This window comes from Stegastes partitus, unplaced genomic scaffold (assembly GCF_000690725.1).
Source record: "Stegastes partitus isolate 25-593 unplaced genomic scaffold, Stegastes_partitus-1.0.2 Scaffold563, whole genome shotgun sequence".
In the NCBI taxonomy this organism is placed as follows: domain Eukaryota; kingdom Metazoa; phylum Chordata; class Actinopteri; family Pomacentridae; genus Stegastes; species Stegastes partitus.
Window position 1 is genome coordinate 157348 of NW_007578294.1, and position 10050 is coordinate 167397.

General features: G+C 43.3%; 3 protein-coding genes across 3 annotated transcripts in view; 2 read left to right on the top strand and 1 right to left on the bottom strand.

Annotated features, from left to right (window-relative positions):
• orc2 (origin recognition complex, subunit 2) overlaps nt 1–4543 on the top strand; it is a 6744-nt gene extending 2201 nt beyond the window's left edge. Inside the window, exons 4-16 of the mRNA XM_008288505.1 lie at nt 219–305; nt 427–516; nt 604–635; nt 771–828; nt 1234–1550; nt 1635–1744; nt 1833–1965; nt 2081–2177; nt 2262–2408; nt 2487–2658; nt 3821–3882; nt 3981–4099; nt 4185–4543. Of these exons, the coding sequence (XP_008286727.1) occupies nt 219–305; nt 427–516; nt 604–635; nt 771–828; nt 1234–1550; nt 1635–1744; nt 1833–1965; nt 2081–2177; nt 2262–2408; nt 2487–2658; nt 3821–3882; nt 3981–4099; nt 4185–4268 (1508 nt within the window). The 3' untranslated portion in view covers nt 4269–4543. The remainder of the gene's footprint in view (nt 1–218; nt 306–426; nt 517–603; nt 636–770; nt 829–1233; nt 1551–1634; nt 1745–1832; nt 1966–2080; nt 2178–2261; nt 2409–2486; nt 2659–3820; nt 3883–3980; nt 4100–4184) is intronic.
• cfap410 (cilia and flagella associated protein 410) lies at nt 4544–7378 on the bottom strand. The gene is made up of 7 exons (XM_008288506.1): nt 7175–7378; nt 7023–7041; nt 6854–6900; nt 6491–6720; nt 5544–5694; nt 5112–5211; nt 4544–5000 (listed from the first exon to the last, which is right to left on the bottom strand). The coding sequence occupies exons 1-7, from the start codon at nt 7249–7251 to the stop codon at nt 4836–4838; spliced, it is 789 nt and encodes a 262-aa protein (XP_008286728.1). The 5' UTR covers nt 7252–7378; the 3' UTR covers nt 4544–4835.
• A 226-nt stretch (nt 7379–7604) lies between these two features.
• rpl37a (ribosomal protein L37a) lies at nt 7605–9987 on the top strand. Its single transcript, XM_008288507.1, has 4 exons — nt 7605–7670; nt 8364–8492; nt 8638–8720; nt 9821–9987. Exons 1-4 carry the CDS (start codon nt 7668–7670, stop codon nt 9882–9884), a joined length of 279 nt encoding a protein of 92 aa, XP_008286729.1. The 5' UTR covers nt 7605–7667; the 3' UTR covers nt 9885–9987.
• Nucleotides 9988–10050: the final 63 nt, after the last annotated feature.

A 10050-nucleotide genomic window follows, 5' to 3' on the forward strand; every position in this document is an offset into this window, starting at 1 on the left:
TAAATGTGCTTTATAAATAATGGTGACTTGACTTTGCTTTTTGGAACAATGACGGTAGGTTAAGTATATGTGAACATCATATTATTGCACATGGTCAATGCACCTGCTGGTATAGTCTGCGTTAGCACATGGCCTTTGTATTTAGTGCTGGTAATAATCTAAAAACTATCACTGCAGATGGTTACATCTCAGTCATGTCATTTTTTTTGTCTTTACAGAAGACGATGATGGTTTGTCAAGAGTGGCTGGATCCTCCATTTTCACTTTTCAGAAAGTCAAACGCAGCCACAGCATGGCTCAGACTGGTGAGAGCCTCCAGTCTCTTCTCTCATGGATGTACAAACTAGCTTGTTTTGCATGTTTTCTGTCAGGTTTATCAGAGGATTGTTGATTTACTAATACACACTCTTGTGTTTCAACACACAGCAAGTGAGTTGGCTCGGACTCCTGGGAAAAGTGTCACCTTCAGCACGACCCCAAACGCTGAACCCTGCACTCCCACTCGCACAGGACGCAGTGAGTGCAGCAAACTCACTCTACATTTTTTTATCCATTACATTCTGTTTTCATTTTCATACAGTTATTTTTTTTCTCTCCCTGTAGACCAGAGAGGTGAAAGCAGGACGCCGCAGAGGGTGAGACGACAAACACCAGTTCATCCCTAATGACAACATGTTTTGTAAAACTGTGGTTGCTGGTTTTACTGTGTCACCAGAGAGAGACTTGACTTTTCACAATCTTACCTTTGCTGTTTTTTTTTGTAACTTCAGAGGAAGAAGGTCCAGTTTGTGTCCACAACACCACACAGGCTCAGGAAGAGAATGACAAGTGAGTCCAATACGTACTAGAGTAGCTTCACAGTAGGTAAAATGTGTCTTTAATCTAAACTAGGGGTGGGACATACGATTAGTTTGACTTACTAGAGTCACTACTTCATGACAACTTGTGGCAGCTCTTATCAGACAGACAGTGAGTCAAAACCAGAGAACTAATGCATTGAACTGACACATCATTAAATGTTGTTTACGCTGTTTTTTTGTCTTTGAGTGTTTTTTTCTTCTTTAGTTACACAGATATCAGGATGCCTCTTACATCACTATACTGCTATGTACTGAGTGTCGCACAATCGCTGTATTTAGACAACATCCTCTTTATCATCAACATACCGTGATCACATCATACACGACACTCTGTGATTTCCGCTCCTAATCCGAACGTGTTTGATATTTTCAGCTCCGAGCCTCCGATCGGACAGTGACAGCGATCTGTCGCCGTCTGACTCTGAGGAGGAGGATGATGATGATGAAGAGGGGATGGAGGAAGGCCAGAAAGTAAAGAAAGAGGACAAGGAGAATGTGAAAACCCCAAGAACTCCCAGCAGAGGTTTATCTGCAGCTCTCTACAAGACTCCAGCCAAGAAGAGCAAGAACGCACCGGAACCTCTGAGCCAGCCCAGCATGATCGAGGAGTACTTTGAAGCTCACGGCAGTTCAAAAGTCCTCACATCAGACCGCACTCTCGAGCGTTTACACACGCCTAAGCTCGACAGGGTGAGTTTATGCCTTCGTTATGTAGTTAATGTCCTGCTTTTGCTTACAAAGTTGGTTGAATAAGATTTCATTTGGTTTTTGCAGGAGACGTTGGTGCGGCTCTTAGGAGGGAAACCATCCTGCTACTCAAAGGAGATTCAGCAGCTGCACAACAAACACCAAAAGCACTTTAGCAAATGGATGTTACAGTTACAGTGAGTGTAGTTGCACTTAATTGCAGACATGTTAATAGTGTTTAAACAGTATTGCAATACAGAAGGTGTTTGGTGGTTTTGTGTGTAGGTTGGGATTCAGTGTTCTGGTCTACGGTTTGGGCAGCAAAAAAGCTCTGCTGGAGGACTTCCGTGTGTCTCATTTGTCTCAAGAAATCCACCTGGTGGTCAATGGATTTTTCCCTTCAATTACTCTTAAATCGGTCAGTATTCAAACGCTTTATTTATTTCTACAGCTTAAACACAGCTGTGATGAAAATGGGAGCAGCAGTGGAAGCTTTATTTGTTGTGTCCTTATCCACTATACGTTTATTACAGATATTAAACGCTCTAACGTGTGAGGTTCTTGAGCACCAGGGAAGTTTCCGAACACCCTCAGACCAGATCCAGTTTATCGCTCAGACCCTTAAAGACAGTAAGTTCACCTCTGAAATGTTTCTGTGTCTCGAGGTTGTGTTTGAATTCTGTGTGTTTTTACATTCGTGCTCTGTCCTCACAGGCCCAGATCTCCACGTGTACCTGCTCATCCATAACATCGACGGACCAATGCTGCGAGGAGAGAAGACCCAGAGTGCACTGGGGCAGCTGGCGTCCCTCCCCAACCTGCACCTGGTGGCTTCTTTGGACCACATCAACGCTCCAATGGGTGGGTGTCTGTTTGTCCTGCAGCAATATTTATACTGAAACGTGTCCCTGTCGCTGAATGTTTCCTGCCTGTTCTCAGTGTGGGACCAGTTTAAGCAGAGTCAGTTCAACTGGCTGTGGTGGGAGTGTGTGACGTTCCAGCACTACGCCGAGGAGACGTCGTATGAAAACTCTCTACTGGTGCAGCAGACCGGCGCTCTCGCTCTGTCCTCCCTCACACATGTGCTGCGCAGCTTGACACCCAACGCAAGGTACCACTTACACCTTATTATGATGAGTTGTAAAAGACCTGATCACACCTGGCATTAGCTTGTATCTTATGTCCGATCTGATCAGAAGTGGACAGCTGTTAGAACAGGTGTTAGTGCACTCAGGATGCTTTGAGATCAGATTTCAAAAAGACACTTTCATAGGTGGTCTGGGACACGTATGGCTGCACTCTTTTAGTAATGTTAATGCAAATGTGTCTGCTGCCTACTGAGAGTCATTCCTCAGATCAGGTAGCAGCAGTTATTGTTAGCGATTAATTTTACAGGAGCAGTTAGTTCAGTTAGTAGCTGTGCAGCCTTTGTGTTTAGCCATGGGTTGGGTCGCAGGACTTGGATTAACAAGGCTCAGAGGGACTTGGAGATAATTGCAGTCAATTCTGGCTTTACTCATCCCTGTGTGCAGACCTATGCACACGGCGATAGGTCAGAGTCGATCTGCTACGTGGACAGTTGCGTTGCCCCTCACATCTAACGCAGAAAAAAACACCAGGATATAGCAGCTGGTTACAGATTACACTTTAGCATTGTGGTAATGTGATTACTCCTGGGTGGGCGGACATAGCACAGGATTTCTAGATAAATTCAAGGTTCTACTTTTGGGCTCTGGAAAGCATGAATAAATGACTTCAATTACAAATCTTTTAGTGATGAATTATCAAGGTCTGGTTGACAGAGCATCCCCTTGTACAGTCTCTCCTCACACCAAACATTTGTTTTAAGCTCCACTTGGTATCTTGGCACATGTACCTGAGGCGTACTTGCACTGCGGACGATCCGTGTGGTCACAAATTTTGGGCTACACATGAAAGTACTCACAGATTTGGGTGGATGACAAAATTGCAACCCCTTACACACATCGTGGACATGGACAGAATGAATTGGCCTCAAGAATTTGGCTCTGATATTGAGCTATGCAGCTACACGCTGATGTGGATTTGCTAAAGACAGAACTCTGGTGTTTGTTCTTTGTATCACTTCATGCACATGTAGAAATGCGTTCTAAAGCCAGGTATGATCTAACATACTCAGGGATGCCCCCTTGTTATCGGATCACCCAAAGCACATTTTAATGTCGGGTATGAACAGGTCCAAAGCTGCAGGAATCTGCAACTTCTTAACATTTCTGTGTCCTTTGTTTTTGCAGGGGAATCTTTAAGCTGCTGGTAAAATTCCAGCTGGAAAACAAAGACAATCCTTCATACACAGGTGTGCAGACATTCAACACTTAAAGCTTCCTAACAATTTTTATTCAAATTCCACCTGTATCGCTGTACAGTTCTAATGACTCTCTGTGCCATGTGCAGGATTGTCTTTCCAGGATTTCTACCAGCGTTGTCGAGAGGCCTTCTTGGTGAACTCTGACCTCACGCTGAGGACTCAGCTGACCGAGTTCAGAGACCACAAACTGATACGGACACGCAAGGTGGACTTGTGTTTCAATTCAGAATTCTCTGCTCTCACTCATAACTCCGGTGCTTATCATTTACTCTTTTCACACAATACTCCAGGGTGCAGATGGAGTGGAGTACCTGGTCGTCGCTGTGGACGCGAGCACGTTGATGGATTTCCTGGAGAACGAGGAGGGCGACTGAGGAGACAAAACTTCAGACTTATGAACTCTCTTTTCCAGCAGAAACTCAAGCTGAATGAGCCACTGATATAAAGGCGCTGTTACATCTGATTAACATACGACAGGAACCAGCCTGTGGGCTCTGCACAGCTTAAATTAGTGGTTTATATTAAATTGCTAGTAGCATGTTTTGACCTGTCCTAAATGCCCCACTGCAGCACTGTGACGTTCACATTGTGCTTTGATGTACACGTTCACAGCTGACATCTGTGTAATTAAAAGCAACACTTGAATGAATTTATTGTTGCTTATTCTCTTTAATTACAGAAATAGATTTAAAGTTTAGCAAAACATACATTCTTTTGTTCTTACATGGCAGGAAGGCATGCAGCCATTTTAGAAAAAGCAAGGGGAGGAATCGTCCACATTGGAAAACTGGACCACAAAAGGGGAAAGAGGTGGTGCCGTTAAATCGCAGGCCGTGCTCAGTGCGGGCTGAATGTCAGAGCAGAATGCAGGGATCCTGAGGTTTGGGTCAAACATGGAAAGGGGAGCGAGATGTTGGGCCCGGAGTGCATGCTGTGAAAAATCAGTGCTGGATTTCGGCGGTTTTCTGTGTCTGCTGTGAATCTTTGAACGTCTCTGAGTCCAGTGTGTACGTCTGGAGTCTGTTCTGTGTAGCTGTGTGAACAATATGAAGCTCCTCTTCATCCAGATCCCTCAGCAGCAGCAGAACCGCATCAAGAGTGTGTGTCTGGAAATAGAGTTAGATCAATAATTGTCAGATAGGAATAATAATATTATAGGATTAGGTATAATTCAGCACATTAAGACAAAGGGGGAACACTGCTAAGAGAGAAGTTACCCTTTTCAGTGATAGTTTGGTTTCTCTGGTTGATGGTGAAGAAAGAGAGGAGAACTTGTCTCTGGAGAGAGGTTTCATCCCCAACTCTTCTCTGATTTTGCTTAAAAAATAAAAATAAAAACAACACACACACAAATTAAGAGAGAAATGTTTTCTTCCTGTCTGCATTATCAAATCAAATTTTAATGTCATTTTTCTGTATATACAACAGTAGTGCAGGCAAGATGAGGGAGCATTTCTCCAGGATCCAATAGCTTAAAGCAATTAAGTTAAGACACCAACACTTATGCAGTGACACACCGACCCACCCACCCACATCCCTACAACGTAAATTTTACAAAATTAAATAAAATAAATGATTTAACAAAAAATATGTTGGTAGATTGATTGTAGTCAGTGTGTGTTCTACTTTCCGGTAATGTTAAGACCTACTTTGTCTCCTCCATGTTGTAGTTCAGCGGATCATTCTCCGTCTCTGTGTCTGGAAGTCCGTTGGAGGACAGCTGGTTCTGATTACTACCTGGGGGTGTGGTGACCTCCTCGCCTTCCATGAGAGCCAGTGCAATTTCATCCTCTGTCACTACTGCACAGACAAAACAGTGAAAACTTACATGTATGAGCTGTTCTTAAGTTGCACAACAGCTGCTACATTTGGGTGACACTGATTTTTCAACAAGGTCAAAAATGCACTTTAAGCCTCAACTTTGAAGCCAAAAAGGAGAAAATATGAATGAGCAAACCAACACTAAGTGTCTTTGTAAGGCGTTGGGCCTGAACTGGCCACCAGAATAGCTTTAATGCAGCTTGGCATTGATTCTTCAAGACTCTGGAGTTGTGCTAGAGTGAGGAACACCATTCTTTTGAAAGATATTCATTTATTTGGTGTTTGTGAAGAGCAATGTCTGAAACACTGGTTTAAAATCCCCCATAGGTGTTCTGATGAGATCTGGTGATTGTGAAGCCCACAGCAAGTCACTCACATAATTTTCAAACCCATCACGCCATTCAGTGACCTCTCATATCCTGTGTCTGGGGCCACTGTCATCTTGGAAGAGAGCACTTCCATCAGGATAGAAATGTTTCATCATACGATAAAGGGGATCACTCAGAAAAACTTTGTATTGATTTGCAGTGACCCTTCTCTCTAAACAAAAAAGTGGAACTAAACCATGCCAATAAAATGCCCCCACAGCACAACAGAGCCACCAGATCCCTTTATGCAGAGGTCAAAGGTTGAGGTCTTTGCCTTCACTTGTCTATATCTGCTGATAAAGTGTGATATGTATGTATATCATATGCGATATGATTAAAAGCTCCTGAGCAGCTGAGGTAAGACTGCTTTGTCAGGGCTGAAGTGTAGAAAAACATGGCATACTCACCTTGGTTGTCAAGTTTCTGAAGACGGGGCAGGCAGCGCAGCACAGTGAGCCGATACTGGCTGGAGTCAGTTCCACAGCAGGGATTCTCAGCCAACCAAAGAACTCTGAGACGAGTCAGAGGACGCAGGTGAGAGAGCTCGGAGAGGGAAGGAATCATGTTCCTCCTCAGGTACAGCTCAGTCAGAGCCAGACAGCCGGCCAGAGGAGAGAGAGACGAGATGCTGTTGACACTGGACGGAGAGAAGGAAGAGATCACAGACAGGAACTGTGGAGCATCCTGACTGCCTCTGTGTTGCTCTAACAGTATAATGTTAGTGTTAACGTGGCTGTATGGGGGAGACAGCAGAGTTAAAACAGACCAACCTCAGTGTCAGCACCTCAATGTTGGGCATCTGAGAGAAGATAGAAATCTGAAAAACACATACATTCAAACCACTAAATTAAAATGATTAAAAACAGAAGTAAGTAAACTGCAGAATGAATAATGAATTCGGTGTCAGGCTAAGTATGACATCATTAACTGAGTACTCACATCAGTCAGGTTGCATCCCCTGCAAAATAAAATGTAATGTAACGTTACTAAAAATACGAGTCACAGAGAAAGTTGTATTTGTCCACCTCGAAAATCATCATATAAACCAAAAACCAACACAATCACTGTTATGCTAAAATGTCAGCACTTACCAGCAGTTCAGTTTCTTCACGCTTTCCAGGTCGGAGGCCTTCGCCTTAGCGAGCACCAGTTTCCGTGTTAGCTTCATGGCATATCAGCTCACTTAATAACAAAAAAACAATATTTTCAATGGACTATATATTCGCAAACAACTAAGCTCGCATCACGACAGGCTAAGTGGACAAACATTTCAACTCAGCAGCAGGGATGTTGTCGTCCACGACAGCAATACGCATGCGCGTATCAACAGACGCGTCCCTAGTTACGCCTTAAACAGTTTCCTTTGTAATGTTATGTACAAGAGGATAGTTTGCTCGTTTTGTAAATTAATAACCTATACAGATTTTTTATTTTTACGATTCATGCTGATGTGGACTTTCCCGTTTATGCATTAGCGCTGCATTCAAGGAAAACTCAAAGTCCCACAATGCAACATGAACAACTGAGTAAATCGCGCCTGCGCCCTAAGCAATCCCTCTTTGGACCTACGTCTCCACTGAAACGATGGTGAGCTTAGCCTCTCCTGCTCATAATCCGTGTCAATCTAACAATTTCTGTGCTTTAAATGGTATATCTACATATTCGGAGGTTCTGCAGTGACCCTTTCTGTCAGAGCAGCGCTTTATTTGTGTTACTTTGATGATTGTATTAACAGAAAAAACGATGTTTTCATGTCCTACTGAGACAGTAATGGCGGCCACCATTGCTACACTCACTGAGCTCAAGAGCCGGGCGGGCTAGTCACTTTAGCCTACTGTCTGGCGAAAAATCCTAAATTCCGTACTCATTTACAATGTGAGTAGTTACAATAATTGGCCTTGCTCATGTCTCAACTGAGCCAGTCGTCTGTTAAACTAGTTGTTGGTTTGAGTTAGCACCGTGGTTAGCTTAGCGAGAGGAAGCTTGTGCTAGCTAGCTGGGCTTGCTAGTGGTGACAGCACCTCATTCACCCTGTAAAATTTTTCTGAGTATTTGTACGTGTGTTAACTACTCAGTGATGCTCAGAAGGGAACTGCATCTGTGACTGAGTTATTGAGAATATGTGAATACTGCTCAGGATACGCTTGGCACTAGAAACTGTCCCGGATTCAGTAGTCCATGTTAGATGCATCAGCTGCAATATGAAACTCTTAACATCTTGTGCACAAGCAAGACTGTTTCGCATAATCAAGCTTGTTTTTGTGTTTTTTCTTTCTTCAGGCCAAGCGCACCAAGAAGGTGGGGATCGTTGGTAAATACGGCACCCGTTATGGTGCGTCGCTGAGGAAGATGGTGAAGAAAATCGAAATCTCCCAGCATGCTAAATACACTTGCTCTTTCTGTGGCAAGGTGAGGACCGAGCTGAACACAACACATGCAGCAAATGGCACTGATTTTAACTGTCTTCAGAGTATAATGGTTGGATGTTGTCCCTGGACAAGGCAACAGAGAGCCTTTTTGAAATGTTTCTAATGCTTTAAATGTGTATTTACAGACCAAGATGAAGAGGAGGGCTGTTGGTATCTGGCATTGTGGTTCCTGCAAGAAGACCGTGGCTGGAGGTGCCTGGACTTACAAGTAGGTTTCTTTTGTCTTTCCTCTGATTGCCTCATCCGCCTTCATGTGGACTCTCAAATTTAGATGACTGCTGTGGATATTGTTGTGAAAAGTCATTTTGGTTTGACGGCTGTGTCATCGCCAATAGATGAGCATAGAATCTCTGTCCATACAAACATGTGAACGCTTGTCACATAAATATTTGCCTTATGTGTCAAGTAGGCAATTGCCCACAGTTACTCAAGACAAATCATGTGATAGGGCTGTGACGAATCAGGACAGGACATGCAGTGAGTGGTGAGAACCAATCCTGAGACAAAGATAGGTGTCTGGGTGATCAATTCCAGAAGTCCTCCTATCTCATCCATCCAAGGAACCGTTTTCAAACTGAAGCAGGAAAACAGTGGATGGTAGAAGTGAAACATATTCGGTTCAAAAGCGCTTTAGTGTGAATGTAGCCTTGATCTAAAGCCACCGCCACCAGCAGTGCTATTTTTTAGCATCATTATGGGGCCGTTCTACCTGATCTGCAGGGCGTGTCAGGGGTTTGTTGCATCATTAGACTGGAAGTAGTCCAGACTGGTGACGCTGTACCCACAGAACAAGCAGGCTCACAGTTTTTTATGCCTAGACAGATCATTGTCATTGAGTTGTTTTTGTTTGTTTTGTCAAAGCTTCAAATGCTAATCACTCATCGGAATTTGTCAAATTCGTCTTGTCAGTGAGTTTAATAAATAATAAGCTCTGTTCAGAAATGCAGTGATGATTGAGCTGTTTGTTAATAGCGCTTTTGAGTGAAGTTGTGTAATTTTGACCAATACAGCACCTGAGCTTTTGTGTCCTCCATTGAAGCTAAATAGCCTTATGGTTCAAAAAACAATGCGTTATTGACTAACGGTGGTACACTAGATTGTGTTATTTATTTTTCATGCAAACGACCATTAAAGCATTGATAACTGTTTTCTTTTGAATGGATCAACTCAAAGATTTCCTCTACATTGTTTCCATCTGTAAGGACAAACATGCTCCTCCTTAAAAACTGGTGAGAATCTCCTGGTTGTGGAACCTGTGGTGTTGGTCCGAATTAATCTTGTATGTTTTGTCCCCCCCTTCTCTTGCAGCACAACTTCCGCTGTCACAGTCAAGTCCGCAATCAGGAGGCTGAAGGAGCTGAAGGACCAGTAAACCAGTGCGCAATGATCACTGGTGGATTTGGGACTTTGTTTTCTATAATTTAACCGACCTGGACATGACCTCAACATCCAATAATAAAGCGGTCTGGAGCGGAGTTCTTTGTTTGTGTCTTTGTATGTCTTTTTAATAATGTAGCTGTAAAATTACATCATGACAA

Bases quoted from the DNA above. Each gene is read 5' to 3' on its own strand.
- cfap410 (XM_008288506.1), bottom strand. From the start codon at position 7,251: ATGAAGCTAACACGGAAACTGGTGCTCGCTAAGGCGAAGGCCTCCGAC. The intron at 5,695-6,490 runs GTGAGTATGCCA...TTGTCTGTGCAG, and splicing joins TCAGAAACTTGACAACCAAG to TAGTGACAGAGGATGAAATT. The intron at 5,212-5,543 runs GTAGGTCTTAAC...TTATTTTTTAAG, and splicing joins TACAACATGGAGGAGACAAA to CAAAATCAGAGAAGAGTTGG.
- rpl37a (XM_008288507.1), top strand. The intron at 8,493-8,637 runs GTGAGGACCGAG...GTGTATTTACAG, and splicing joins CTTGCTCTTTCTGTGGCAAG to ACCAAGATGAAGAGGAGGGC. The intron at 8,721-9,820 runs GTAGGTTTCTTT...CTTCTCTTGCAG, and splicing joins GGAGGTGCCTGGACTTACAA to CACAACTTCCGCTGTCACAG.